Source organism: Oncorhynchus clarkii, unplaced genomic scaffold (assembly GCF_045791955.1).
Source record: "Oncorhynchus clarkii lewisi isolate Uvic-CL-2024 unplaced genomic scaffold, UVic_Ocla_1.0 unplaced_contig_14057_pilon_pilon, whole genome shotgun sequence".
Taxonomy (NCBI): Eukaryota; Metazoa; Chordata; class Actinopteri; order Salmoniformes; family Salmonidae; genus Oncorhynchus; species Oncorhynchus clarkii.
The window spans coordinates 28,203-43,541 of NW_027258910.1; the positions used below are offsets into that span (position 1 = coordinate 28,203).

Here is a 15,339-nt window from a genome sequence, read left to right on the forward strand (position 1 = left end):
ATAACACAATTCACTGCAATTGCACCTTGTATGTGAAAATAAAACATGTTATGTATTTTTTACTCAAGTGTTGACTATTTGTAGGTCTATAACAAGTCTGGTCCTGTTCTGCATCAGACCCTATAATCTAGGCCTAGGCTTACTTAGTACAAGTGGGGTTATGTTACCAGGTGGGCTATAGCCCAAAAAAAGAGCCCATGTGTGGCTGTACTTAGAAAAATGGTAATTGCATCTTTCTGTGGGCACTAACTCTGCCATTGGTTTGTTCAACAAAGCCTATAAGGGAATTTAATGGCGTTTTTGGAGGGTTTGTGGATAAACGCTGAAGGGTCTGTTGCAAGCACAGGTTAAGGAGATGTTATATGTGTTGTTCTATGAGGCTTTATGAATGTTAACATCAGTTTGGGATACAGCCAAGCAATAAACATACACAGGCTGAGCGAGAGGACTTAAAGGAATAGGCTAGTTCCCTGTTAGAAAACTGTAAATCTAGATAGTATTTGGTAGGTTAACGTCATGACCACACACAGACAGACAGACTCATGACAGAGTTTGGGAAATATTGAGCCTTAATTTCGAGAGGACAGAAAAGAAGGGCACAGACAATGATCCATTTGAGGCTCGCATATGTGATCCAGTCAGCTCAACAAAGTTCTGGCCCGGATATGGACTACCATCTCTCCCAACTGCACAATCGTCAGGGTCTTATTACACTAGCAAAACGTTTTCTGTTGCAAAAACGATTAATGAATATGACACTGCCGAACTCGAATGTCAGGAGAACAGGGAAATACCCCGTGTGACACAATGGTAAACTGCCTTTCAAGAGTACTCAGTATCTTCAATAAAATAATTTGAGGTCAGGGATCCAATAGTGATGAAACGGTGGATTTAAACATCGAAATGTCCCATAAGAAGTTTTAGCTACAGTAAACGTCCTGTAGCTACGGTAGAGAGGGGGAGACATGAGACATTGAGAGTCCACGAGGTGATACCCTCTGACCACCCCGGGCGGGCGCACATGTCCTCTTAACAATAAAAGGTTTTCCTCTCAGTTTCAACACCCTCTGAATCATCGCTAGAGAGGCCGACGACATATAGGCTACTTCCTGGCACACACATGGTACCCAACAACAATTACAAAGGAAAACATATGTGCATACCTATGTCTCACGTTTATACCACGTATTAAGTAACAGCAATGAAGTTGTTTCCTATTGTAAGTTCGCTAACTACATGTTTATTGTCACTTCCATCTCGATATGCCTTGGTAGCAAAGCATAAATGAACCCCCACCCCCATTTCGTACCCATTCCTTTCTCTTGAGAAATGCGCCCTCAAATGAACCGCTAGCCACCAAGCTAACAAGTAATTTCCAGAAACTTTAAAAAAGGTGAACAAAACAAAAAACGTGACCACGACTTGTTACTTACGGATGTCAAGAGGGGTCGCATCTGTTCACTGGCCTCTTCTTCCATTTGTCCAAATTTCTGTCCCCTATCCTCTGGGAGAATTTGAATATCGAATACCGAAATAACCTTTTTTGACGTGTCACCGACACTAACTCGACTGACTGGCATTTTCACTAACCTAACGTAGCGATTTTTACATACAGAGCATAACCCGCCCTATTTTGATTGACAGTTTATGTTCTCCTTTCATATCCAAGCAGCCGGTTTCCTTTGACCAATGATAAGAGTAGAAAAAACAAATGGGCGTGTACGACACGCCTATTCCGGAGGGGCTGGTGAAAGAGCAAGGATGCTGTGTTGATTGTCTGGCCAAACTTTGCGCCAAAGGTATGATGCTGTATCTGTGAACTTTCAACAGATTAATAGAATTCTGCCAGCAAATAACCACAAATGGTCTTCTTGTTTGGTCAAAAGCATTGTTTTACCAAAGCCATGCCAAGTCTATTGATTTAGCTATGTAGCCTATCTCTGGTTTTACTGTCAACCCTTCTGGCCCATGAGTTTATCTGAAGGTAAGCAAAATAGTGAACTCATATTGGTTTTCTTATATACATTACAAGTAATGTCACTTTAACCATATCTACATGTACATACCACCTCAATCAGCCTGACTAACCGGTGTCTTTATGTAGCCTCGCTACATTTTTAGCCTCGCTACTGTATATAGCCTGTATTTTTTACTGTTGTTTTATATCTTTACCTACCTATTGTTCACCTAATACCTTTTTTGCACTATTGGTTAGAGCCTGTAAGTAAGCATTTCACCTGTTGTATTCGGCGCACGTGACAAATAAACTTTAATTTGATTGGATTTTCCAAGATTAACGTTGAATTTAATGTAAGTATGCATCCTAAAGCCACTCTAACAAGGTGCGTATGGTGGGAATCTGTCATCAGTAACTACATGTATGTGGTGCCTGTAAGGAGCTTATTAGAGATTAACTGATTCATATTCATGTAGAGTTTGCCCCCTGATGTTTGTGTTGGCAGCATAATTCTGACAGATTACCTCAATATTTCAAGATCATTATTGTTCCCAAGGTTTAAGTTTGATTTTATTTTTTAATTTTTTTAAACTCTGTTATGAAATATCTGCTCATAGTGGCTTACAAATAAACAATCAATTGCTGTGTCACCTCAGAGTAAACACAGCTGTTCTAAGAAAGTTAAAAGGTAAGTGCATAAAATAGGCCTACATATAAAAGTAATCTGAGCATTTTTAGTCCCATGAAAAGACATGCATGTTTACTTTTGATCATCATCATCACCATCATCATCATCATCATCGCCATCCTCATTGTCATAGTCCTCATCATCATCATCACCATCCTCATCATCATCGCCATCATCATTGTCGTCATCATCCTCATCATTGTCGTAGCCCTCATCATCATCACCATCGTCATCATCATCGTCATACCCATCATCGTCATCATCATTGTCGTCATCCCCATCATCATCGCCATCATCATTGTCGTCATCATCCTCATCATCGTCGTAGTCCTCATCATCATCTTCCTCTCGTGGACATTGTAAACAGAGTAGTTTAGATATTGTGATATAGGGTTCCATGCCATTGCACCAGATAAGGAAAAAGAATGTCATTACATTAACCACTGATACGGAACTTCAGACGTAGATGTCCGCTGCCGCATGCATTCCCAATGATCAATCAGGATGGCAATACAAGTGTGTGTGTGTGTGTGATTAATAAGACTGCTGGAGGGCAACCCTCTAGGGACCAAAGGTGCAGAGTCTAAACATTGTAATCCCCTTAATTTGGTCTCAGGTTATTTCTATAGCCTGTTACTGGAAGTGATGCTGTGGCATTAGAAACGCTCACTAGGGGTTGGAGGTGACTTAATACCTGCTAGCTCTCTGAACATCAAAGGTGACCTTAGTTGGATCAAAATGTATATTTCAGCCACCTGTTGACCCTAGTTAAAACAATTATTTAACATTTTAGGAAAAATACATCATTTTAAATGTAATTTCTGAACATGTAAAAAAAAAGATATTGGACAAGTAAAAGAAGAAAAACTGCCAGCCATGGCTCAGAGGACCATCCCTGGTTTAACATGTATGTTAACAGCCTATATGAGACAGCCTATAGGGAGGAGGTCAGAGACTGGGCAGAGTGGTGCCAGGATAACAACCTCTCCCTCAACGTAACCAAGACTAAGGAGATGATTGTGGACTACAGGAAAAGGAGGACTGTAGTGGAGCAGGTTGGGAGCTTCAAGTTCCTTGGTGTCTACATCACCAAAAAACTATAATGGTCTAAACACACCAAGACAGTGGTGAAGAGGGCACAACAACTCCTATTCCCTCGAGAGACTGAAAAGATTTTCCATGGGTCTTCAGATCCTCAAAAAGTTCTACATCTGCATCATCGAGAGCACTGGTTGTATGGCAACTGCTCGGCCTCCGACTGCAAGGCACTACAGAGGGTAATGCGTACGGCCAGTACATCACTGAGGCCAAGCTTCCTTCTTTCCAGGACCTCTATACCAGGTGGTGTCAGAGGAAGGGCCCTAAGAATTGCCAAAAAGTCCAGCCACCCTAGTCATAGACTGTTCTCTCTGCTACCGCACGGCAAGCGGTACCAGAGCACCAAGCCTAGGTATAAAATGCTTCTTAACAGCTTCTACCCCCAAGCCATAAGACTCCTGAACAGCTAATCAAATGGCTACCTGGACTATTTGCATTGACCCGCCTATTTTTACACTGCTGCTACCCTCTATTTATTATCACTTTACCTCTACCTACATGTACATATTACCTCAATTACCTCGACTAACCTGTGTCCCCGCACATTGACTCTGTACCAGTACCCCCTGTATATAGCCTCGTTACTGTTATTTTATTATTGCTCTTTAATTATTTGATATCTTTCTATTTAATTTTGTTTTACTATTTAGTAAATACTTACTTAAGACTTATTTTTGTTAGAACTGCATTTTTGGTTAAGGGCTTATAAGTAAGCATTTCACTGTTGTATTCGTTGTGTGTGACAAATGTCATTTGATTTGATTTGATTTTATGATTTTGGTTGAGCCAAATCAATGTTTTAGCGTCTATCCTATGGCTCCCCCTCCTGTCTGAATAGATTCAGTAATAATTTGAAACAAAACGTGAAACATTTAAAAACGTATTTTTACCCAAATAGCATTTAAGCCTTTATTAGATTAGTTTCTGTGTATTATTTCTAAACAAGCGAGTATATTATACTGCTGTACATGTTTATAACATTGCATTAAACATTTGACAACAATAATAATACAGTCATTAAGCTCACATTTGATCCAATACAACTTACTGTTAAACAGGATATGCAATGGCTCCTTCTTGGCCTGAGCTGGAGGCAACAATATCATATGACTCTACAGACTTTCAATTATATTTCAAAAACCTAATCACATTAAAATTTGATACTGATACAAGTGTTGTACCATGTGACTAAATTAAATAGTATGTCTGATTTTGCACATCATACCTCAGAACAATAAATATGTAGAAAGCTCAAAAGTGTTGCAAAAATATTGCCTTGCATTCCACCCAGAACCATCTCATCCACATGGCTACTGGTCGCCATAGAGACTCCTGCCAAAGGTATAGGCCTGCAGTCACCATTCTTCAATCTCTCAGGTGAGGGAGGTCTGAGTACCTGCATGTCTTAGCCTTGACAAGTGAGCATCTTCCTGCTGACTCCTCTGTCACTGATTCTTCCTACTGAATTACTGGAGCGCCACCTTGTGGATCATCAAGCCCATTGATGTTTACCATCAAATTACATTTGCAATACTTCAGGAGAAAAGTTTCAGGCCACTCTTTCTGCGCCTCTGGGTGTCACCCAATGAAAAGAGCTTCCTTAGGTGGACAAATACAAAATGTTTCACACCGGCCAGCTTGGAGGAAGATATGGCAATGAACTCTGGAGGATTGGGCCTGTGAAGAGAGAGTTTAAAGGTTTGATGCCATTTTAATGGCGGACAAAAAAATGGTGATATTAAAGATACACTGTAAATGAGTTCTATTACATTCAACAATTCAAAATATGCGCCATTAACTCCAAACATCTGTATATTACTAGGTAATAGAGTAAGATGTTTACCTTGGAGCTCTAGGCCGATTCTTGGCCTCTCCGACAGGCCTTTGGGTGATGAGTCTTCCCCTAGCTCGCAGTGGCAGGGTTCTAGCCTGTGAACTATGCCTCCTGGTGTAACTGGGAGCCATGACGTTCCTGGATAGAGCTGCCATGGACTCCCTGTAGACAAGGCCATGTCTGGAAGATATGCTGCAGTGGTGACACGTGGCCAACTGAGAGAGAGGTAAAATAAGGGCAGAGGTCAATGTAAAAGACACTGCCATAGGAGTTAGCTATTCAACGTTACAGACATGCTGAGACAATTCCCAAAGAGATTCAAAGAAGGAAGTTGAGGAAAGTAAGTGAGTAAGGATGATAAACAAATCATTCAAACCAGGCCACGCTACTCCCTGTAATAATGAAAGTCATGCAGACCTGGTTAAAAGTAAACCAAGACCCTAGAGGCCTCTCTCCATAAAGAACACAAGGCTAAATTCAGATGTGATAACACACATGTTGGCCCTAGCCCACTGTCAATTACTTCCCTCCACCAATAGGATATCAGGACAGCTCTCTAGAGTCTGGAGAGCATCAAGCGCATCATAGCCCCACTTCTAAACCAGAACTATTTATTTATTTTACAAGTTAATAATTTAGCAGACTCTGTCATCCAGAGTGACTTACAGATAGTACATTCATCTTAAGATAGCTAGGTGGGACAACATAGTAAATAAATTGAATCTATTGTATGTCGCACACTGGATTAAAGGCTATCATCACATTATGTTGCCCACAAATTTTCTTATGACATTTATATGGAGAACAGTGTTTCACTCTTTCTCTGCTTAGTTTATAAAAATAGTAGCGGCAATAACTTATGTTTTTATAATAACTATATGTTTTGGTTCTATGAATAGTATTTGTGTCACATGTAAATTAAGCAAGGATAAGCATGATACATTCAGAAACTGTTACAGTAGCCTACAGTAATATGTTGTCTCTGGAAAGAGAAAGACTTCCCTAAATTATAAGACTAGCCCTAAATGATTCCCATCTTCTATCAGACATTCCTTAAATTTACCATGGAAACGATAAAACAAAGTATGCATTCTTTACCTAGCACAATTCAACAATCTGCTACCACACTCCCAAATGATCAACTCACAAACAATGCTTGTATCAAAGCATTGAGAGTCAACAAAGTTGTGTAAATGCCTGGAAGAGAGGAACTCACCGAGACAAAGGCTGCCATGCTGGGCTGTTTCTGTTCTTCTTCACAAGAGTCACAATGTGTGACAGTCCCTCTAACACAAAACGCTCTGTCATCCTACATATGGGTGGAGCCAGAGGGCGATTAAATAAATGACATCTCAGCCCACTGCTTCTTAAGGATGTCACCAGTACATGATTCCTGCCTACAGCCATAATCTTTACTCTAGACTGTGGATTAGGGTCTGAAACAACCCCCACACCAAACCAATAGGGTTGTGAACAGGCTGTCCTATTTTAACCTGAATAATCTTGGAAAGTGAACCAAGCTGTCAGTGTTACATCAACAACAATTGATTTGATGTTCTGTTCTGTGTTTCTGGGTTAGATAACGGGATATATCCTTTTGTGTGATTACACAACACTACAATTTCATGTCAGAAAAGGATATTACAGGGTTGATTTTCTGTCCTAAAATGTCATCTTGCCAAATGTGTTTCTGATGTGTCTTGGCTGCCTATTTATAGGTTTGTGATCCAAGAATACCACTATGCAGATGGGTATCATGATAGAATACCACTATGCAGATGTGTTTGATGATAGAATACCACTATGCAGATGGGTATCATGATAGAATACCACTCTGCAGATGGATCCTATGATAGAATACCACTATGCAGATGGATACCATTATACAATACCACTTTGCAGATGGATACCATAATAGAATTCCACTCTGCAGATGGATAGCATAATAGAATTCCACTCTGCAGATGGATACCATTATAGAATTCCACTCTGCAGATGGATACCATGATAGTGTTTCATGGTTAAGGGTTGAGGAGAAATGGACTACTTCTCTTCTAGTCTTCTAACGAAACATTTATGTTTGTATAATATTTTTTCATATACTTCAAACAGACTTACAAACCCCACCATACTACATGCCTTTATGGTGTATCTTCACAGTATCCAAACGAAAAACAGATTTAATGCATCGCTCAGTTATGTATCAAATCAAATTGTATGGTCACATACACATACTTAGCAGATGTTATTGCGGGTGTAGCAAAAGGCTTGTATAGAGCCATGTCATGGTGAAATGCTCTGCCACCAGAGGTTACTCAGGCAAAAAGCAAGTTCAGCTTTAAAAAACAGATACAGAAAACATCTGGCATCAAAGTGCCTCTCCTCTTTCTAAAGAGATATTGTAATTTAACTATACTGTATAAGAATGAATATGGATATATAAATAGTGTGTAGATAGTATTTTTGTTGTCTCTTGGTGTCTTTCCTATATAAAACTCTTATTTTATTTGTAAACAAATATTTTGAATATAAAGGAATTTATTATGTTGTTCTTGTCTATTTCTGTTGTGTACTTTGTAATGTATTTGTACGTTTTATGTGGACACCAGGAAAAATAGCTGCTACATGTGCAGTAGCAGGATCCTAATAAATTAAACTAAAGCATTTTAATAATTCTTCAGTCTCTTGATGATTAATGATGTTGATTGTTTTTAAATTGGTTGTTTTTTGTTGTTGTTGCTTTGCATCGCTTTGAGATGTATTTATGTAATGATTAGCACTATAACAGTTAAAAACATTTTATATTATTATTACTAATCTCCAGAACCATGAATGAATTGAACTTCATCTTCATACACAAAGAGATCATTATGACATCATTGCTTTTGGAATTTGGAATTCCAATCCATTCTAGAACATTTGTAAAACCACTTGACCCATTTTCTTAGCTAGGTTCTATACCATGGTTCCATGATCCATTTATTGTAAAAAATGAAGTCCTCACAAGTTTTCTTAAGAGAACCTTTTGTCACTGAAAGGCTAAGGAAGAGAACGGGTAAGCGCTCTGAAGTATTTTTGGCAAACGTAGCACTATCATGACATATTTATTTACATCCCATTTGATTTACAGTAAATATGAATCAGAATTGCCATAGCGTGACAGCAGGACCCTATTCTTTCTCTAACACCAGGTACCCAGTGGAGTCCTTTTCATGCTCAGGCATTAAGAGCAGCAGAACCCCCTAGTATACTTGGCTCCAAAACACCTCACACTCTCTGCCCTCCCCTGAAGACCAGCAGACATCTCCTACAGACACACGGCGAGGAAGGGAGGCAGTAGGTCAGTGGAGCCCAAGGAGCCGTCGTACACAGACCGCCTGGACTTCTGCTTCCTCAGAGCCTCCTCTGCCCTGGAGAAGTTCAATGGGGAACTGCTGTATAAGTGTGCCAGCTGCTTGTGGTACTACCCCAGCCTGTCCTCTCTGCAGACACACATCACCCTGGGCTTTATGGAGGGCTTCAGCTGCAGGGTCTACTACAGGAAGCTGAAGGAGCTGCGCTGCAGGAATGACATGAAGAGGATACAGGTGATCTCTCTGGAGACCACAGCCAAGAGAGTCAATCGCTTCTCAGCAGGCAGTGAGGAGCTAGGCAGTGGCAGTGAGGAGCTGAGGAACAAGAGCAGTGAGGAGACAGAGAAGAAGAGCAGTGAGGAGCTGAGGAACAAGAGCAGTGAGGAGACAGAGAAGAAGAGCAGTGAGATTCAGAAGTGGCTTTCTGAGATAGAGGAACCCACTGATCATTACAGTCACTGAGATCATTATCCCTTTTTTCATTACAGATTCATTTTCACAGTAACAAAACATAGCTATATAAAATAAAACGTTTTCATGATCCCTGCTTCTTATTATTCTCAGAGTACAGTTGGAGCCAGATATACTAAATACATGCTATTTCATAAGGGAATGAATGAGTACACTGATTGGCATCTGGGATTTCAAACAGCTGAATTTCTAACTCTGTCCATGGTGCTGAAGTTGGGTACATCCAGAGGCCAGTAGCCCAACACCCTCAGATAAGTACGGAGTACAAGGGGAAGCCTAGTGTCTTTTTGGACCGATCTGTAAAAGGTCCTTCTACAACAACTATGTCCTGCCCTGACCTGAGATATCTCTGTTTTCTTTATATTTTGGTTAGGTCAGGGTGTGACTAGGGAGGGTACGCTAGTTTTTGTATGTCTAGGGTTTTTGTAGGTCTAGGTGATTTGTATGTCTATGGTGGCCTGATATGGTTCCCAATCAGCGGCAGCTGTTTATCATTGTCTCTGATTGAGGATCATATTTAGGTAGCCATTTCCCTTTGGTGTTTGTGGGATCTTGTCTACAATTAGGTGCCTGTGTGCACACTAGTAGCGGTTCGGTTGGTTATTTGTTGTTTTGTTTCGGTGAGTTTCAGTTGATTACATATATGTGGAACTCTATTCACGCTGCGCCTTGGTCCGATCCTTATAACGAACGTTGCAAACTATCACTAATCACTATGTAGAACAGAATAGCAGTATTTTCCAAGTGTGTGTTAGAGCTCCTCTACTCAGCCCTCTTTTCTCAACACTCCAACACTGTCCTCTAGTGCATTTTATTGGCATGTCTGGGTAATTCTTTAACTAAATGGCCCTGCATATATTTGAAAATAATAGATTGTAATCTATTCACAATTAGCTAGTTAGTTTGTCCAATATTTTATTTGTCAAGACCTCCAGAAAATTTGAGCAAAAGAAAACTGTTCATCTTATCACCAAACTTACAGCGTAACGTTTATTCATCTACCCAAGTGCTTCTTATGACAAACATATTCATTTTATTTCACATGAAAAGCAGGAGGCCCTCAAAGGCATAAGGAAAACACAAAAGTATAAAATGTGCGCCATATCTATCTAATTTCTTAATGGCCTAATACATGGCACAACAGGACAATTCATAGACAGTTCAGTAGTAGGGAGGTCTTTAAGAGCGTTAGAGGGCTCCAGAGAGCTTTACAGAGCTTCAGAGAGCTTCAGAGAGCCTTAGAGAGCTTCAGAGGGCTTTACAGAGCTTCAGAAAGCTTTAGAGAGCTTTACATAGCTTTAGAGAACTTTGGAGAGCATCAGAGAGCTTTAGAGAACTTCAGAAAGCTTTACAGAGCTTCAGAAAGCTTTAGAGAGCTTTACATAGCTTTAGAGAACTTTAGAGAACTTCAGAGAGCTTGAGATAGCTTCAGAGAGCTTTAGAGAGCTTCGGAGAGCTTTAGAGAACTTTGGAGAGCTTCAGAGAGCTTTAGAGAACTTCAGAGAGCTTGAGATAGCTTTACAGAGCTTCAGAGAGCTTTAGAGAACTTCGGAGAGCTGTGGAGAGCTTCAGAGAGCTTTAGAGAGCTTTCTAGCCAGGCTCTGCATGACCACCCGTCTGGCCAGGTCACTGTACAGCGCCACTCGGTGGACACGACTATCCACGACGTGGTAATCAAACCCGTTCGCCTGTCCCGTCACCAGCTGGCACACGCCCGCCTCGTCAAAGCCCTCGCCCACAGTGACGGCCAGCAGCTGTGTGTTCTCTGCCAGAGCGGCGGCGGCGGCTCTGGGGATAGCAGCCCGGGCAGAGGCCACAGACCTGCCGTCCGTGAATACCACCACTTTCCTGGGGACAGCAGAGCGGCCCTCCCTCTGGAGGGTGGAGGTCAGGAAGGCCAGGGCAGCCGGTAAGTCGGTGGCCCCGTCCATGTAGAGCGTAGCTGCTAGCCCCGTTAGCACATCCTCAACCCTAGCAGTGAAGGGCACCTCCACTCTCTGCTGCTGCCCATCGCTGTACTGCATGACGGACAGGCGGAGCAGCCCTCCCCGGTCCTGTGACAGCAGTCTGGCGGCCATGTTCTCAACAAACTCTCTGGCTCTGTAGAAGTTGGCCTGGCCCACACTGGAGGAGCCGTCCAACATGAAGACTATGTCTGTAGCTTCCTGGAAGTTGGCTGGAGGAAGAGTAGACTATTTTAGAACAGCAGTTGGGGTTCAGATACATTTACATACATTCCACTAAATCTTTAAATTGCAGTACTAGGCTGAATGCTAAAACAAATACGTATTGTAATGTATAGGAAACTGTGACCATAAAAACAAGGGAGAGGAGCAGTCTTACCTGGACAGGTGTAATCAGGACATTTCTTATCTGTAAACACAACCCAGACCTTAGTTGAGAGCATAGGAACATAGCATGTAGCTAGCTCCTGATATTGTAAATTAGGGCTAGCCTGTACATAGACTACCTTGGCAGATGTAGCTAGCTCCAGATATTGTAAATTAGAGCTAGCCTGTACATAGACTACCTTAGCAGATGTAGCTACCTCCAGATATTGTAAATTAGAGCTAGCCTGTACACAGTCTACCTTGGCAGATATAGCCAGTAACGTTGTTGAAGAAGGAGTCCTCCAGCAGTTGCACGTGGTCTGTAATCTTCAGGTAGAGTCCAGGTGAGGCTGTGCCCAGACAGGTGATCTCCTCCAGCATGGTGGCGTAGGACGCCCGTCTGAAGATGTCACCTATGCCAATGCCCACCACCTGAGGAGCCAAGATGGAGGACATACTGAGGCTTTGCCACAAAATGGCAGACTTGGAGGAGAGAGAGATGGTTCTCTTTATGTCTAATGAAATGAACCCTTGGTCCTGACATCATCTCTTCACCCCCAACCTATACATGTCCTTCAGCCCACTCTCCCCCATCCCATTGCCCAGTCCCATTGACATCCCTCACCCTTATATTGGGCACAGAGCAGAGGGAGGACAGCGGTTTGGCGTCCCGGCGGGTGTCCGACTGTCCGTCTGTCAAGACTATGGCCACCTTTCGGTCCAGCTGGGAGCTGCCGAATGCCTGCCGGGCGAAATCCAGCGCCTCTCCCGTGTACGTACCACCGGCAATCCAGCGCATGTTTCTCACCGAGCTGCAAGTATGGGACATCAAACACAACAGTTAGTCAGTCAGTCAGTCAACTGATATCAGGTAACTGCTGTACTTTGGACTTTTGACTCTTATCTGGTCGGACCTTTTGAGCTGTGCTACTGTGGTGATCTTGGGGTCCTCCATAGATACCAGCTCCTGGGTGCCGTCATGGCTGTACTGAACTACACCCACTCGTGATCCTAGCTCCTTCTGCAAACAGAAACACACACAGAGAAACAACATTTAGTTAAGGCCCCTCTCTCACCCAGGGAAGTCAGGACAAATGTTCACCCACCTTGTCTTTGCTGAACTTGGTAATCTTGTTGATGATTCGAATTATAAACTCTTTTTCCAGGGTGAAGTTCTGCAGCCCAACACTCTCTGAACTGTCCAGTACAAAGAGTAGCTTCACCGGACCACACTCACACACTGTGAATGCCAGTTACATTGTCATTATAATAATATCATGATATATTCTGAGCATCATACACCATATGAATAGTACAGATGAAGGATCTTCATTTGATCACTCTTTTGTTGCTGAAAAATGTCCTGCACGGCAGGAAATGCAAACTTGTAGTGTGTTCGAGGCTTAAAAAGGCTTCTAAAGTTTGTAATTTACACTTTAGAATGTCAGACTTGATTTGCCCTAATGAAAAATGTATCAACTCCTACAAAAAAATCCCAGTTAACTATAATCCACATAATAATTCACATTCCCTGTTGCTGCAGGATTATTTCCTTGCTGTAGCAAACTGTCTCAAATTAAGATCGTACATCTCTATATCTATGTGACTATTTACAATACATGCTGTGGATGTAATTTGGTGCCTCTCAGAGTCTCTCACTGGCATACAGAGTGAAATTGAATCTTGAAAATTGAAACTGAAGGTCATGCAAGGATGTAAAATAATGCCATGTGTAACTGTTAAGCGCTAAAACTTTGTATGGTCCAGGAACTTACCACAGCATGCTACAAGAGAAAAACAAAGACATTACATCAAGATCCACCCTGATTCATATCTTAATCACAGCCCCATCATTTATATTTTTTTTTTTTTTACTATCACTAAAATCCTTTTGTCCAATCTGTAGTCACATTTTCAAAACTCTAAACACGATTAGCACAACATCTGTCTGTTGTGGACCATACCAATAACACAATTCATGTTGTTTTCACAGAATATTCAGTCAATTAACACATTTCTAAAATGCTTACACTTTCTTTACATACAAGCTTACCCAATACCATAATGAGGGATCTTTCTTGTCTTATTTATAAATGCTTGCACACTATATGCCAGAAATGAACGTCATTTATGTAGACGAGGCAGGGTTTAACCTGGGAAAAACACGTCTGTGGGGAAGAAAGGTCATCGGGAAAAGGGCCACCGTTGATGTCCCGGGTCAGAGAGGAGCAAATATCACAATGTGTCCTGCAATCTCTCTGGTTCGGTCCTGCAGAAATGCCATATTGGTCCCTACAACACTGAGCTCCTTCTTCTGTTTTTAGATGACCTCCACAAACAACTGGTGCCAGAAGCAGAAAGGGAACAGGAGGGAGGAAACACTGAGCAATTATTTTCTGCCTGGAGGTGGAAAGTGTATGATCAATGGCCACATGACCGTGATCTTGCAGAGTTACTCCACCTCAAGAATTGCATTTGGTGAAAGGCTCGGAACACACATACTCATTCAAGCAAATGAGAAATAAGTGCACTCAGGCTATCCGGAAGGCCAATGTTAGTTACTTTAAGGAGCAGTTCTCTCTCTGTGGGTCTAGCCCCAAGAAGTTCTGGAGAACGGTTAAAGACCTGGAGAATAAACCCTCCTCCTCACAGCTGCCCATGTCCCTTAAAGTTGATGATATGGTTGTTACTGACAGTAAGCACATGGCTGAGCTCTTTAATCACCACTTCGTTAGGGATACCTATTTGACTCAGCCATGCCTCCTTGCCCGTCCAACATTTCCTCATCTCCCACCCCTTCTAATGTGGCTATCCCCGATGCTTCTCCCTCTTTTTCCTCTGCCCTGCAACAAAGTTTCTCCCTGCAGGCAGTCACTGAGTCCGAGGTGCTAAAGAAGCTCCTGAAACTTGACCTTAAAAAACCACCTAGGTCAGATGGTTTAGACCCTTTCTTATTTAAGGTTGCTATCCCTATCATCACCAAGCCTATCTCCAACCTTTTTAACCTTCATGGGGAGGTTCCCCTTGCTTGGAAGGCAGCTATGGTTTGTTATTTATTTAAAGGGGGAGATCAAGCTGATCCTAACTGTTATAGGCATATTTCTATTTTGCCCTGTTTATCAAAAGTGTTGGAAAAACTTGTCAATAATCAACTGACTGACTTTCTTGATGTCTACAGTATTCTCTCTGGTATGCAATCTGGTTTCCGCTCAGGTTATGGATGTATCACTGCAACATTAAAGGTCCTCAATGATGCCACCATTGCCCTTGATTCTAAGCAATGTTGTACTGCTATTTTTATTGACTTGGCCAAAGCTTTGATATGGTAGACCATTCCATTCTTGGGAGTATTGGTGTCTCTGAGGGGTCTTTGGCCTGGTATGCTAACTATCTCTCTCAAAGAGTGCAGTGTATAAAGTCAGAAAATCTGCTGTCTCAGCCACTGTCTGTCACCAAGGAAGTACCCCAAGGCTCAATCCTAGGCCCCACGCTCTTCTCAATTTACATCAACAACATAGCTCAGGCAGTAGGAAGCTCTCTCATCCATTTATATGCAGATGATACAGTCTTATACTCAGCTGGCCCCTCCCCAGATTTGGTGTTAAATG

The 15,339-nt window shown here is 41.9% G+C and overlaps 1 protein-coding gene across 1 annotated transcript; it reads right to left on the bottom strand.

Annotated features, from left to right (window-relative positions):
• Positions 1-10,679: 10,679 nt before the first annotated feature.
• On the bottom strand, positions 10,680-12,984 carry LOC139399182 (collagen alpha-1(VI) chain-like; the record flags this gene model as incomplete). The annotated part of the gene is made up of 6 exons (XM_071144697.1): positions 10,680-11,577; positions 11,745-11,774; positions 11,992-12,163; positions 12,357-12,543; positions 12,646-12,752; positions 12,838-12,984. Coding segments are annotated over 6 exons (1,251 nt in total), but the record flags the coding sequence as incomplete, so codon positions are not given.
• Positions 12,985-15,339: the final 2,355 nt, after the last annotated feature.